The 16884-nt window shown below is 37.4% G+C and overlaps 1 protein-coding gene across 6 annotated transcripts in view; it reads right to left on the reverse strand.

The window, feature by feature from the left end:
• Positions 1-16861, reverse strand: part of SGCE (sarcoglycan, epsilon) — a 71575-nt gene extending 54714 nt beyond the window's left edge. For 4 of the 6 annotated variants that reach the window (XM_011955090.1, XM_011955089.1, XM_011955086.1 and 1 more), the window contains exon 1: positions 16642-16861. In XM_011955090.1, coding sequence (XP_011810480.1) covers positions 16642-16750 — 109 coding nt within the window. In that variant the 5' untranslated portion in view covers positions 16751-16861. The remainder of the gene's footprint in view (positions 1-16641) is intronic. The other 2 variants (XM_011955084.1, XM_011955085.1) reach the window with 1 other exon arrangement.
• Between the last annotated feature and the right edge of the window lie 23 nt (positions 16862-16884).

A 16884-nucleotide genomic window follows, 5' to 3' on the forward strand; every position in this document is an offset into this window, starting at 1 on the left:
TTTAATTCTACTTAGCAAATATTTGTTGTATGTTGACACGAGGAATATGTGGGGATACAAGACAACCAAGGCATAGTTCCTGCCCCTGAAGAAGCTTACAATCTATGGGGATTGGCAATTCATGTATATACACATATATATATATGTGTATATATACATACACACACACACATACATATAAAATAAATCATAGTAATTATACACACAAATGGTAGAAAGCATAAGTGCTATAAGAACACTGATGGGGCAGCAATTATCTCTGGCTAGGAATGTTATGTTAAGTTTAAAGTACCTTTTAAATTCACAGTTGAATTTTCCTCACACTGGCAGCAATGACTAGGATAGGGATTAAGGAATACTAAATAGGGGCTACCGCAAGAGTGTCCGATAGCAGTCAGGGTAAAGCACAAGGAAACAAAAAGTGGTGCCAATTACAAGACAACATGGAGATAATACTGACAATACTTTTTCAAATTGCTAGGTGTAGGGATAAAAGGAGAATCAAAGATGCCTTTGAAGTTTTTATCTAGAATGACACAGAATAGCAATACATTAGGAACCTCAGAAAAGTCAGTTTCAAGAGAAGATGATTAATTTGATTCAGGATATGTTAAACTTAGGGTACTAGTGGCACATCTAGGTGAAATGACTTGAGAAGAAGATAATGTAATGGGGCTTCACATACAGATTTAAAGTTCTTCTCCAAAGAAATGATTATTGAAGCTAAAGCCCTAGTGTGATTCCCTGGTAACACATACATCAGGCTCTTATATAGAAAGTGATCTGGAGCAAATATATGTTCCTGTTCTACATTCATCGATCCTATTTTTCATCATCCAAACTGCCAATCTGCTGTCTACTCTCTGATTTTTCACCCTTACATTTTAGACATGATAGATTTGGGCACCATTTTTTTCTGATTACAATATTGGCTCTCCATCCTATTCTCCATTGGGCTACTTTAGGTAAGTTCCTTGTGGATTCAGTTCAGCCCAAGAATTGCCCAGGGGATTTGTCCTAGCTTCTGTGTGTTTGTTTTGTTTTGTTTGTTTTTGCTTTTGTTGTTGTTGTTGTTGTTGTTTTTGAGATGGAGTCTCACTCTGTTGCCCAGGCTGGTGTACAGTGGCGCGATCTTGGCTCACTGCAACCACCATCTCCTGGGTTCAAGAGATTCTCCGGTCTCAACCTCTGGAGTAGCTGGGACTACAGGCGTGCACCACCATGCCTGGCTAATTTTTGTATTTTTGGTAGAGATGGAGTTTCACCATGTTGGGCAGGCTGGTCTCGAACTCCAGGCCTCAGGTGATCCACCCACTTCGGCCTCCCAAAGTGCTGGGATTACAGGTGTGGGCCACCGCACCCAGCCTGTCCTAGCTTCTGGACCTGGTATGCAGTAAGGAAGAATGCTCAAAAGGAAGAGGGACAGCAAAAGCAAAACAACATATTAATAAATACATTAACATATCAAAAGCAGAGGATGATTCAGCAAAGAAAGAAGAAAGAAGCAGTCACAGAGGTTGAAAAATGAAGTCTAAAGAGTCACATAAGCCAACGGAAGAGATATGTCAAGAAGGAGAGTGTGATCAACATCCTCACTTACTGCAAAAAGGTCAAAGAGGATGAGAGCTTAGAAAAGACTGCTAGATTTGAAAAGTGAGAAGTTACTGGTGACTCCTTGAAAGTGGAATTCCGATAAAGTGGTGAGAGTAGAAGCCAAACTGCAAAAGGTCAAGACATAGATGCAGAAATTACAGGTAATCTTTCAAGAACACTGGTCAGAATAGGGAAGCAAAAAGATCAAATGATAGACTGAAGAGTGGCAAGGTGGACAGAAGGTTGGTTATTTTAGTAGGGATGGCATATTTTGTATCTAAATAGAGGAAAAGATGTAAGTGGGGAGAAAGAGATTAAGGATAAAGAACAGGAGCATAACTGATAAGATACAATCCAAGAAAAGGTAGAATGGGTAGGACAAAGCATACGGAAGTAAGGAAAATGCTTTGGGCATGAGAAAGGGAAAGGAAAGTGGAGACAGCAACAGTTAGTGGGGTATAGCAAACTTAACTTTAAAGGAGCTCCCCACCTTACTAAATCAGAGATAAAAGGCGTATTTTCTTTTCAAACTAAATTTCCAGTAAAAATCTGAACTTTATGAAAAATCCAACCCTTCAAAATGAGAAAAGAATACAATTCAAAACCCAGATTATTAGTAGTAGTAGTAGTGGTAGTGTTTTTAGAGATGGGGTCCACTATGTTGCCCAGGCTGGACTAGAACTCCTGGGCTCAAGCAATCATCCTACCTCAGCTTCCCAAGTAGCTAGGACTACAACCACTGCTCAGACCACTGCAACCAGCTAAAACCGAGGTTACTAATTTAATCATTACACATTGGATGATTGCATCAAAATGTCACAGGTGCCCTTTATGTATGTACAATTATTACATATCCATAATTAAAATTTTAAAAAGTTGTTAAACCCAGGTTATTAAAAACAAACAAAACCTCAGGTGATCATGTCAGTGCTACCTAAGAGCACAAATCAAAATCCACAGCACCCCCCAAAATAAGCTACTTAATTTGTATTCAATTTTAAAAATACATCAAATTAAGAATATTAATTTTATCTACTAAAAGACCGATGTTATGAATTTCTCTAATAAATGGTTAATTTAATAACTGAAGTTATGTATTTTTAAATCTAGATGAATAATACAGGAGGCATTTCTCAATAATTTAAGCTCAAACAGGATCAGAAATACTAATAGTCTCTTGTGGCAAAATACTCCACCTCCAGTGTCTTCCTGATGGCTATGTTCCAAAAGCAACATGCTAGTTACATAGGAATCACATAGGCAGCTCCCCCAAAATACATATTCACATGTACCCCCAAAATATACATAGTAAAACAATTCTGAAACACATATCCATGACCTCACCATGGAGAGTCTAGGTAGGTGGGTGACAGTTCCGTCAGGTAATTCACATACAAAACTGTGAACTCTAGAAGACAGAAGAGCCATTACAGAACCCAAAGAAATATCAACTGTTACCTGAGTTACATATGCAACAAATGTAGGGCTAAGCTTAGAACTGAAAACCCTACCCATTCCAACCTCCAGCTGATTTACAGATACAGCCAATCTGCAAAAACATACAAGACCTTGCTGGATATCCCAACTAGAAGGACAAGAAACAGGTGGCCAAATTCTTCTCTACAATGTTCCAAAGAACAATGTATGTGTGGATATGACAAGCAACATTTAGATTTAACTGCTTCCCATCACCACCTCCTGAGCAAGTTGCTTTCACATATACTGTCTAATTCAATCCTTACAAAACCAAATCAATCTATTAATGTGTCTGAATATTATAGGGGCTTAATCTTAAAGCATAATGAAGTAAATCCTGCAGGCGAGCAGGCACTCTATAGAACTCTCCATTTTTCCATGAACTGGGTAGTTACCATAAAGAAAGAACGGGCTGAGTGCCCAGACAGTTTCTCTTTTGTTCCTTCCTTTAGTCTAGCTCAGTGGTTCTCAGACTATGTTGTGCATAAGAATTATTGTTCAGAGTTGTATACACAAAACTATACATATTATACCTTATGGGTGATTTAAAGGATTAACTAGGATAACTGTAGGTCTATGGAATTTTTTCTTACACCCTTGCTTTTAGAATCCAACTAACCCAGCATAAGAATTAACACCACTACATGTCCTTGGCTCGTGAATCAATGCATCATTGCTCATACTTTCCAGGTCCTGTATAAGGGCAGCCTAGTCGGCTTTTACAGGATTCAAAAAGCAAACTGAATTGGTGTCTCAACTGTTTAAACAGAGAGGCAGGGTAGAATAGTTTAAACACAACACACAGACGTTGCTCTATTTCAAGGCCAGCACTGCTTTTGAGCACGTTCATTTTTTAAAAGTTTGTATTGATCCATATGAAGTCCTACTTTGACCACAGAAGACTGAAGTCCAATAAATCTCAATAAAAGGATAATGTTTTATGGCTCTACTCCCCAAGCAATATCACTAAAGGCAAGACACGATGCCACGAATGATGTGCTTAAACCAAGTCCCACATATTGAGGGAGAAACTTTAATAATAGGGAAATAACTATTTATTTTTAATTGTGTGTCCAATATCATGGATCCACTTGACTAACTTCTTGTATAGAAAAGTATTGTATTCTGTACATTGACAAGTACAGAGTACTCATTGAAAAAGGCTAGTATTTTAAGTTTAATTTTCATTAGAAAAGGACCAATGCATTTCTTAATGTGAGAATGAATTTCTCTAGGATGGAAAAATGTGACTCAATATTTAAAATATTTATCCTACCTACAACTTTTCAAGATTAAATCTAATGTGTAAAGATGTGTCAGACTTGTACAGACCGGTTCTTGAACTTCCTCCAAAGACACTGGACTATCCTCAGGAATCCTAAAAGGAAGAGAACACCACTGTGCTCACCAGGTTCATGGTAATCTACATTACAATTACATCTGGGTGTGAGTTTTACTCTGGTTCATAAACACAGAAACAAAGAATCATATGTATCTTGCATTTACAAAGCCCAAGCTAAGAAGGCATTCACACAATTAGCCAGGATATCACTGTACATAATTTAATCATATTTTCAATGTTCCCCCTTTGAAATCATCAAAGCCTAAATTAATCCAAAGGTGGCTGGCATGCCTTCACCTTCCTTAGAAACCATATGACAGTTAAAGTTTGTCTTAAGATTCCATGATTCATTTTGAGTCTTCTAGCAGCATGACTACATTTCATCTGGCCTGGGGCAAACAATCTCTGAAGAGATATTACTGTTACCCAAACCTGAATAATTTGCTGACTGGGGGAGGAGAGGATTGCTATTTAATAAAAGTAATTGGAGAGCTGTGAATAGTGACTGATTGCTGATGAGCTAATCAGAATATCAAGGAATGGAAATAATAAATAATAACTTATTCAGACATCACTGTCCAAGTAAACAGCAGGATATGCCAAATGAAATTTAATCTGATTATCATACTCACCTTAAAACCAAACTGTCAAGTCTTTCTCTGTCCACTACTTCATCTGTCTCTTTCATATTCCACTGTAAGGGGGATGGAAGACTTTGTTTTCAGAAGTTAGTTATATAGCTCACGTGTCCTGCATCCCCTTCCTTCTCTTACCATCCCCATCCAAGTTGCTATGTTGCTCCCTGACCTTCTACATTTTTCTCTTCCCTTCTTTTATGTAATTCTCCTTATTTCTTTTAAAATTGTTTCTTACATCGAAACATTGTTTTTATATTTTTCTCTCTAAAAAGTGTAAGTTCACTATGACTTCTCTTCTTTAGCTACAATGTCTTAAATACTAAGTGCTGGATACTACAGTAACGGTTGTATATATATTAACTAATATAATCCTTACAATGACTATGTGAAGTAGGTAGCATTCACTCTATTTTACAATGAGACTACCAAGTTTAAGAAAATTATGTTAACTTACCCCAGGTCTTATGTTTACTAAGTGGCAGAGTTGAATTTTGAACCCATTTCGTGGCTGACTGCAAAGTCTATGTCATGAACACATCAATACTATCCCCAAATACAGTCATGCATTGCTTAATAATGGGGATACTTTTTGAGAAATGCATTGTTAGGTGATTTTGTTGTTGTGCAATCATAGAATGTACTTACACAAAATGATATATACATTTTTATTTATATATATTTTTTCATATAGAAAACCAAAGTTCCCATCGCCATTACTATGCTATTGCTGTGCAGTGGAAATTAATCTCATGTACTATGGGCACCAAAACAAGAACAAAAACAATTTGTTGAAAGAAGAAAGCTTTAAGTTTTGGAACCTATGAGGAAAAAAATGGCTTTACTGAGGAGGACTGTCTACCCCAACCTCTGAAAGGAGCTGGGAAAAGATAATCCTAAAAGAAATGTCACAGCAAGGCTTTAAATGAAGAATGCCAAAAGCAGCTAAAAAATTAGATATAAGAGACTTTAGAGTGAAATAAAAAAGAAATGTTACAGCAAGGTTTTAAATGAAGAATGCCAGAAGAAGCTAAAAAATTAGATATAAGAGACTTTAGAGTGAAATAAAAAAGAAATGTTACAGCAAGGTTTTAAATGAAGAATGCCAGAAGAAGCTAAAAAATTAGATATAAGAGACTTTAGAGTGAAATAAAACTGTAGTGCAGAAAGGTCGTGTTTAACATCAATCTTTACAGACAGAGTATCTGGGTTCAAATCCTAATTTTTGTCCATTGGGCAAGTTACTCAATGTCTCTGCGCCTCATCTGGAATAGAATAGTACCCATATCACGACAAACTGTTGAGTATTAAATGACATAATATATTTAAGAACTTTAGAAGAATGTCTAGCATATAACGATGTCCCCCCAAAATAAAAACTATTATTACATTTACTCTTCATCTAATTTGAAGGATTTCTTTAAATACAATCATTTTAAAAAATACATCTTCAAATGAAAAAAAAACTATCATCACTACAGGTGGCATTATATAATAATACAGCACTCTCACTTTTTCCACAATCATGACACATGTGAAAAATGATATTCTATGGAAATATATTATAGAGTCAACAGTAGAGGCTACTCAGAAGAGGCAATAGTCATACCAAACTCTACTACATGGTTGCCCAAGGGCTAAAAGGATGGCAACTCAGCCAGTCCTCATTCTCTGCACTCAGCCAAGTTGAGGGCTGCAGTTTAACCCTTTTGAGGGAAGCCTGATGTAATAAGATATGAATTACATTGATATTTATATTCTGACTCTCATAAGCTTTTAGATATTTATTTAGAGGAAACAATGCAACAAAAGCAAAAAGTTATGTGTGAGCAAGACTCAACTGCATTAACCACAATATCAAAATTGAGTGGAAAGTTAAACGTTCAATATAAGAAGTGTTGGTTTGACAGAATAGTTAATGGAGAAGGGAAAGTTCTTCACTTCTCTTGGTATTTTCTGCTCCTTTGCTCAACTAGCCAGAGAAGATAAGTTTGGGTTTCCACTCATGGGAACAGTACTATATCTCAGATGAAACAGGAACACCAGTGGGAACTTTAACAAAAACAATGCATATAAGCAACAGTTACATGCACCCTTACAATTTAATGTCCTTATTTGCACAATGTTGGACTATTGTGAAAATAATACAATTAGTGAAAAGCAGAATAAAAAACAGTATGAAGGCAATGTAAAATCTAGTGTAATAGTGCAATCTAGTGGAAAAGGATTAAAAAGCCAAATGCAGGAGCTGTTGGGTTAGGGATATAAAGCTGCAGGAAAAATTTCTGTTCACAATAAAAAATACAACAACACTCACATGATCTTTCCAACTAAGTAACCTCTAAAGAAGAAATATTCTCATATTGGATGTTTGCTTTAAATTGTTATTAATTTTCTTAATTATAAAAATCCATACATTCTCATTGTACTATGATCCATTCCAATAGTATAACCAGGAAGATACAAAATATAAACATTCTCTCTCATATCCCTGTTGCCATCCCACCAATGTCACTGCCTAGCGTATCTACTCTTAATCGTCTTGGCATCTTTCCATATTCTATGTGCGTACACACAAAACACATAACATGCTCTTTTTTGCATAATATGATCACATGTTTTCACTTAGAATATATCTTGAACATGTTTCCATGACAGCACATTTTAAGGCTACATTGTTTTCTGCTATGTGTCTCAATCATAATTTATTTATCATCACCTCAAACTAAGCTTGTCCAAACTAGGACCCATAATCTTTCCCTTAAAAACTGATCCTATTCGAGCCTTCTTCATCCTGTGTGTGGAACCACCATCTGTCCTCACGTAGATGACAGAAGTCTGGAAAACATCCTTGCAATCTTCTCCTGACAAACTTAGCACCAAATTCAATGCAACACTCACTCCTGTTGTTTTTTACCCCCTAAAATATCTCTCCTATCTTCATCTCCCCATCACCACCCTAGCCCACAAGGTCATCATCTCTATCTTCAATTACTAAAGCAGCCTAACTAGTCTACAACTAGCTCTTCTGACCCCTCCAACCTTTTCCTCACAAACAGCTAAAGTGCTCTTTTTGAAATGCAGACCTGATCATGTCCTGGTTAAATCCCTGCAAAGATTTTCCCATTGCTCTTAGTATAAAGATTAAACCCTTTAAGGCTGTCTACCAGGTTCTGCAAAATTTGTTCCTTGATCTCACTAGCCTCATTTAACATTGTGCTCACCCTTCTCTTTCTGCTCCAACTCCACTGGACGTCTTTTAGCACTTTCTGTTTACCATATTAAACCTGCCCCAGGGCCTCTACAGAGGTCTTCCTTTTACCTCAAATATACCGTCCTTCCTTACTAATATTTACTCATCCTTAAGATCTGAGTGCTTCCTTGGAAAAGCCTTCCTTAAACCCCTTAACTGGCCAAATCCTCTACTTACAAGTTCTAGTCATGTTTGTAGCACTTACCATAGTTTTAAGGGCACATTTATATGTGTAAATGTTTGATTAATCAAATAATCTTGAAAAAAAAATCCCTGTTCTTTGTCAACCCCACTAGTGTAAAAACTTCCACGATAGCTGAGCTGTGTATTCCCCAGCATCCAGCATGGGGTCTCAAAACTAGTCAACACTCAAAAAAATTAATGAATAAAGGAATTACTGGCCAGGTGTGGTGGCTCACAACTGTAATCCCAACACTTTGGGAGGCCAAGATGGGAGGATCACCTGAGGTCAGGAGTTCAAGACCAGCCTGGCCAACATGGTGAAACCCTGTCTCTACTAAAAATACAAAAAATTAGCTGGACCTGGTGGCGGGTGCCTGTAATCCCAGCTACTTGAAAGGCTGAGGCAGGAGAATCGCTTGAACCCGGGAGGCGGAGGTTGCAGTGAGCCAAGACCACATCATTGTACTCCAGCCTGGGTAACAAGAACAAAACTCTGTCTCAAAAAAAAAAAAAGAATTACGAATTAGTAAAGATAACCAGGATTTTTTTCTAGTTTTTTTCATTATGATTATCAATACTATAATAAAAATCCTTATCCGTATCTTTGAGCACCTTCACTATTATATCTGTAAGCTAGACTTCTAGCAGTAAAACGGTTAGACAAAAAATAATGTACATTTCAAATTCTGATAAGCACGTGTAGTAATCTGTTCTGTTTCCACTTCTGCAGTACTGTTATTTCATGAGAATCAATCCCGTAACTACAGAAAATGAAAGATGTTAAAAGTGCTACACTGATTAACTATTTCATAGAAGAGAAAAGCCAATGTCATTTTACTGCACAGCAAGAAACATGAATTTGCTAAGAAGGAGAAATAAAAAACCTCAGTGCTATTTTTTCTCTTATTTTGCTTTCCAGGGTAAAAGAGCAACTATCCTTCTATGCATACTGCTGAAGAAATAGGTAACAAATATTCCACTTTAACTGCTGTAAGAAAATTACTGTGATCTCTTCTTTCAAATTTGCACTGAACCCCAAATCTCCATAATAATCCAAGTGGTGACCAGACAAACGAGTGAAAAGCTAAAGAATGGGAAAGAATTTATACCAGACTGCCTAACTCCTATACATTTTTTAAATGAGCGGCTTCATTTATCAGAAAAGAAAGTCTGCGTACATGTCACAACAGATGCCGTGGCGATTCCCGTGGTACAGGATGCCAAAGATCCATTCCAAAAGATTGATTAGTCTAAGACAATTAAATACAAAGTGAAATGTGCTAAACACGAGAGGTTTTTAAATAATAAAATGCACTTAAACTGCTATTGCATAAACATTGCATAAAAATTCTTAGATGAAGATACAAAAAAAAGAAAAAATTCTACCAAAGAGTGACCAAAGAAGAAAACAGCACTGTAGCTTTTACTAACATATTGTTTCCAAGAATATAACAATAATCACGCCAGCAACTAATGTTTCGAGGCTACCTATTTATTTCCTAAGGTAACCTCTTTAAGTTTTAAAATGTAAACACGGGATTATTACTTCCAAAGCAGGGGAGCCGGAGCCAGAGCAAGCAAGCACTGCATTCAAGGAATTACAAGTAGCCGCCTGTAGACCAGCTGAGCGTTGACAAGCCAGAAACTCATCTTTGAGCTTTTCTGTCTTGGAAATACGAACTCAGCCCAAGAACGCCCGTGGCATCTTCAACAACAGGGATGCAAGCCATTGCAAATTGCTGTTTGCATTATTACAATCCCACAAAAGTGCACAAGGCCCTTTTATAAAAGAGAGAATAAGGAAAAGAGAAAGTTGTTCAACATTAGAAATATACTTCATACAGTCAGAGTGAAAGTGACTGCATTTCTGACCTAACAACTGGAGTGGAGGAGAAAGTTCTAAGTGTGAGGCAGAAGTGAAAGCTGCAGGGAAAAGTTAGAAAATATGACAGAAGAATTTTTCTATCATTCCTTCACCTCTCTCATTGGACTTCTTAATTTGCAAGAACTAGAAACTCCAGGGTATAAAAATAGCTTCTGTGAATCCAAAACTACTCACAAAAGGGGTCCTGTAAGGAAGTCTTATGCACTCCACAAATTCATTTTAAGAAATCATATTTTCAAAGTTTGATATAGTAACCAAAATAAACAATCAATAGGCAGATCACCATACAGGAAAGAAAAATCTGCCTCAAGACATGTTTGAGATACTAAGAATGTGCCCTTAAGCCAGGCAGAAACCAGGCTAACCTGAAACGGACAGAAGTTAAAAACATTTGATAAAAATATTTTATTTTGCTATGTAAAAGCTAAAAATTTTAACTGTTAAGTTTTGTAGGGAGATATATCACAAGGGAGGGGAGGTTGCAGAATGGACCCTATTTCCCTCTGGAGAAGTGGCAGCTGAGCCCCAGCAGCCAGCCTGCCCCCTCTAGCCCTAGGTACCCTCAGCATCCACGGTCACTCAGCCCCAGTAGCCTGCTCGGACAGAGCAAGAAATTCCAGGAAAGAGTAATTCTAGGAAGCAAATTAAGCAAGTTAAGACACTTTGCAGGGGGAAAAGGAATCTTTCATTTTCTTCTCAGGTTTTCATGTTTGAAATAGAATGGGAGAGATAGCAGGGTGTGTGTTAAATTACCCTGTTGCAGCTATTTTCAAGCTGTAACAAATGAACTTGCAACACACAGGGCTATTTAGACAGTTTATCAGAAAAAATAAAATGTTCTCATCACAAATATCTTTCAGGTCTACACTAAAATGTTATCATGGCCTTCAAGTTAAATATTCATTGCAAGAAAGGTGAATATTTCTGATATTTAAAGAACAGAATAAATAAAGTTGATTGTTTTGTTGAGCTGCAATGTTAGGAAGGCCTCATGTTGAAATCTATCTGTACCTTTAACCCACCAATGCTAGTTCTACTTTCCGAAGCAAACATCAGAGAGTTCATGTTGACTGTTTTGTCTTATCAAGTTAAACACTTCCAGATCCTGTGAAGATACCTCCCATGACAGGATTGCCAGACCCTTCAACATCCCCATCGACTGCTCTGGAAGTGGTCTAATTTGTCAAAATCTCTCTTTAAATGTGACAGCCAGAAATGGACACAGTACTACAGGTGTGGTTGATTAGAGCAGGGTACTATTAATGTTTGTGACATATGGACACTATACTACTACCAGAAGCTAACTAATTCTTTTTCTTTTGCAACCACATCATGCCACTGGTTCATATTAACCTTCATTTTCCTAAAGAACTGTCACCATACAAAGTCATTTCCATACTTTCATACCAATGAATTATGATGCATTTACTACTATAAAATATTCTTTGCTTTCAGCACAGCATTGCAGCCAACTTAAAAACCATGTTAACTCTAAATTGTTATCAATTTCTAACAGCTATCCCTTTTCAATTCATCCTTGGATTTTAAAGCAAGCCTCCTAGATCTTCATCAAACTTATTCATACAAACGCTGAGGAAGAGAAAACTCAGGGCAAAGACTTATGATCCTTAACCAGGGATAATACCCTGAACCAAACCCAAGAACACATACATCTCACCGGTGCTGGTTCAGTCTGCCTACCGCTCACACAGCAATACTGCTAATTAATCTGCACACCACCTCATACACAAGAACATCCTGTATCCTTGACAAATGCTTTGCAGAAAGCAGGATTAACTTACCTTTCAAAACAAAGTGCAAGAAATCTATACATATTAAAATTGTAATTATATAAAAATATTTATGTATACAGAACAAAGACTAGAAGGGATACAACATCAATGGAAATGGTTGTTCCAGTGTCTTGCTGTGGAAACTGGAGGTTTGTTTTTTACTTAATACTGTCTTTAATATGGTTACATTGTGTACAACATTTAAAACACTGGGAATTATGAAGAGAGAATTCGGCTTGGAAGCAATCCATGTGAAACAGCATTTAAGAGCATTGAGACTCTATCTGATCCTACCAACATGAAAACTTGAATCAGAAACATCCATTGGAAAAGACTTGTTGATACCTAGAAACATTGGCTTTTTCTTCTTCATTTTTTTTTTTTTTTTGGTTGTTTGTTTCTTGTACTGCTACTTTAGGCTTAATATTTCTGGAAATCAGGGAGATAACAGACTGAAGAACTGGATTCCGAAGTTTAGAAAAAGCCTAAATGGAGTGTGTGTTAGTCTATGTATGCCCCTCACATATGTCTGTCTGTCTGTCTGTCTGTCTGACTCTGCTGGGGAGGCTGAGAGGGATAGAAAGAAAACAGTCATCATATTGACATTTCTGTGAAGCTCTGGACTAAAATGGAGTGAAGTGTAAAAGTGATCTCCCCTCCAGCCCAAGAATTTCTAACGAACACATAAACCCATATCATCAATTCCCCTAGAGTCATTTCTTTACACCAAGGGTAGGAAATAAGTGTTAGAATATGCATTTAGATGTTTAGAGAATATGGAAGGGTGAATTTTAAGGAAAGGATTCGGGTAGAGTATGGAAAATTAGCAAAAAAGAAAAAGGAAGAAGGCGGGTGGGTATTCTGGAGACAATGTGATCTATAAATATGGCACTTATTAGAATAAGAAACAATCTGAATATTTGACTTGGGAATTTGTTTTAACAAGTCAGGATTTCTTCACTGCTTCCATATTTTGTGTACTGCATGATTTTCACCAGTGGAAAACTAGTGTTGGAAACTGGATACATGTTATCTTTATTTCTTTGAAGTTGTCTCTAACCAGTTTTTTCTGGTGCTATCCCTTATTTTCAATGTCTGTGAGACAAGTGAAAATGCCACTTTGCTTAGAAATGCAATTTGTCCACCATACTATAGGTTAAGTAAAATACAAGAAGCAAATCAACAGCTTTTAGGTTTATGGCAAACTGTTGTAAAAATGGATAAAATGTTCAATACAAAGTCCACTTACTCTTTGACAACTGGAAATTCTACTTTGCTTAGAAATAAATTTTCCCTACCATACTAGAACTTAAGCCAAATACAGGTGGTAAGTCAGCAGGTTCGTAAATCCATAGCAATTGTCATTAAAAATGAATAAGTTGTCCAAATAGAAAGTCCAGTTATTATTTGACAACTGAAAATTTAACTTCGCTTAGAAATATATTTTCTCTATCATATTAGAAATTAAGCCAAATACATGTGATAAGTCAGCAGATTCATAGATCTATAGCAAATTGTCATTAAAAAGGGGTAAAATGTCCAAATAGAAAAAGTGCAATTACTCTTTCATGAGTGAAAATTCTAGTTGGTTTTGAAATAGTTTTTCTAAAACCCTAGGACTTAAGCTAAATACATAAGGTAAATTCAACAGCTTTATAGATACATGGCAAATTTTCATTAAATGGGTAAAATATCCAAAGAGAAAGTCTAGTTATTATCTAACAAGTGAAAATCCCACTTTGTTTTGAAATACGATTTTCTTACCCTACTAGAAGTTAAATATGGGTGTTAAATCAGCAGCTTCGTAGATCTACAGCAAACTCTCATAAAAATAGGTAAAATGTCTAAATACAAAGCCCAGGTATTATTTGATAAAATAAATAATATGCATTAACTCCTCTTTGCTGTATATGCAACCCTGTGCAAAATGGGCAGAAATAGTCAACACCAGGAATAAATATCTGAGAAAATCCAAAATTCACGTAGATATTAAATATCCAAAATATGTTTAAAGTTCTTATCTATTAATTTTATTTTATTTTTGGTTTTGAAAGTTTTTGTTGTTCTAGACAACACAAAAATGTTGCCTAAAGTATTGCTCTATTAATGTTATCTTTCTGTTTTATTTTTAATATTGTTTTGTTTTTTGGATACCAAAAAGATTTTATCTAAATCACTTATTTATTGATGCTGTTTTTTCCCCTTAGAAAATTCTATTTCTAAGCAAAGTGAAAATATTTTCATATGTAGAAGAATAAAAAAACTATAATATGTTAGAAACAGTGAGACCAGAGAAAATTCTTCTCAGTTTTCTGGTTTTAAATATTTATGTACTAACGTTGTTCATTTAAAATTTTAATTAAAAAGTTAGTTAATATTATTTCCTTGAAAGAAAGCTCTGCAAACTTAATGTTATTTAACATTTAAAGGCTCTTTGGAAAGAAAATAATCGAAAAGAATTAATTTGATCTTGTTTTTAACATTTAGAAAGTATCTGCAATCCTATGAAAAATATTTACAGTATAGATACCTATATATGCATAGAGAACGTCTGAAAAAGCAGACTCTATAATGTTTACTGGTGTTATTGCAGGGTGAAGAGGTTACAGGTGACCTTTTCTTCTTTAGACTTTTCTAAGGTTTTCTCTCCTGAATTTGGTACAATGACCTGAAATTACTTTTATTATAGTAAAGTACTAATTACGTTTTTTTAAAAAGTCCTGGTTAACATTTTGAAAAGAAAAAATCAAATTGGTTTGAACTTGTTCAAACTTTTAAAGTCTTAAGATGGAGTTTTGAACTTTAATTTTTCCTACTTTTCATCTACACTGGTTTTAAATCTCAATTTTTAGAAAAATAATGTCTCAGTTAACTAGGTGAAGTAACTTTCGAATTTAAACAAATAAAACTGCTAAGAATTTGACAGCGGTCATCAGAACAGTACTCTACCAAGCATAAGAAATCCTGGAATTATTCTATCTTGCAGAAGAGAGTGAACATCCTAAAGATTAAATTACAAGGCACTTCTAAAAAGTGTAATTGTGTTCACCCAACTTCCTACGAAAATGTCTTTGTTAAAAAGCTGCATTTCATTCATTCATATTCCGGATAGTGGATATTTTATCTCTAATGAAAAGTAAAATCTCAGGAAATGGGCTACAGTTTTGTTTATTCCTAGAAAGGCTCGCTTTTAAAGTGCGGTGTCTGCAACGTTGTTACGACAATAAGTCAAATTCTTATTGATCCTCCAAGTATAAAATAATCCGTAGCAATGTTACTAAAATGTGCTCAATTTTGCTCTTCAAATACGAAAGAGTTTCATCTGTGTTTCAGAAACCTAACTCAGCTGTAGACAATTTGGTTTTCCCTTTTAACTTAAATTTGTTTTACTAAGATCATCAACAGATTGTCAGTTTCCCAAGCGCCTAACACTGAGGCGCTTAGATGGGAACCTGCGTTAAGGTTTTATTTAGCATCCTTCCTCATCAGTACTGTAGCGTCTTATCAGCCGCTGCAATTTTCCTTGACATAAAATATATATGTTGATAGTACAAATGCACGCAAATATTTGTGGCCGAATCTCGGCAACCCGCTGGAAAGGATTAAACGTGCGGTTGCCGTGACTAAACGCATTCATTCACCCTACAAGATTTAGGAAAATGTAACCTTGCAGGGGAAGCAAGATCTCTGTGTAAACCTCGTAATCGCCACCAGAAGTCCGTAGCTGGGAGCCTCTGAAGCCCGCCAAACACATTGGAAGCATCCACAGCTGTTTTAAATTGGTTTTGGTTTCTGGAAATAGCGCACTTGGTGCGGCAGCATCTCTGGCCTCCAGCCGCCGTTAACCCTGACCTGAACGCCCTGTGTAGTTCCCAGCATTTCAGGATTCCGCTTCCCTGCTCCGTAAAACCGAAGAAAACCGAGATTTCTGCCACCGAGAAATGGACTTAGCAGGAGGGGGAAATTCGGTGTTTTAAATGTCAAATTTTTGTGTTCTCTATCACGATCAAGAAAAGGAGAAAAGATGTGTTTGTGTAGCGGGGACGCAGCTTGATACCCATTTCCTTTGGCTCGCATCCCGGCCGCAGAGCCCAATCGCGGGGAAACGGCCCCCCCCAGAAAAACAGGCAACGACCCCCAGCTCTTTGCTGCAGGGATCGGGAGAGGACTACCCTGGGGCTGGGCGGGGAGGGGGATGTTGGGAACAGGAATTGGAGATGGAATTTCTGCGCCCGCAGAGCAGGGAGGGGCCCGCGGGGGCGCGGAGAGGAAAAAAGGCCAGGGGTCAAGCCTGGGAAGAGAGAAGCTGGGCCGGGAAAGTGGGGTACAGGGTGTACTGAAGGAGGGGTACGGTGGGGTCCGGGACAGAAAGAGAGGCTGGTGCCCAAAGGGCGCGCCCAGGCGCCCGGAACCCGAGCGGGGGAGGGGGAGGCGGCGGCCTGTTGGCCCCGGGACCTCCACGTCGCGCGCAGGCCACTAACCTGTCAGCAAGAATGTGCCAGTGGTCGCGGGGCTCATCCTGCGTGTCCCCCGACCCTGTCCCGTCCAAGCACAGGGGTCTCCCAGCTCCCACCACCGGGGCAATTGCATTCTTGGCCTGGCTAGGCCGTCCGTCCTCGATTCTCCCCTCCCCTCCCTTTCTTCTTCCCTCCCAGCTTGGCCAGTTCAGCATCAGCATCCCGCACCCCCTCGGTAATCCCGTACTCCCTCTAGCGGCGGGCCAC

This window comes from Colobus angolensis, unplaced genomic scaffold, assembly GCF_000951035.1.
Source record: "Colobus angolensis palliatus isolate OR3802 unplaced genomic scaffold, Cang.pa_1.0 Scaffold394, whole genome shotgun sequence".
Taxonomy (NCBI): domain Eukaryota; kingdom Metazoa; phylum Chordata; class Mammalia; order Primates; family Cercopithecidae; genus Colobus; species Colobus angolensis.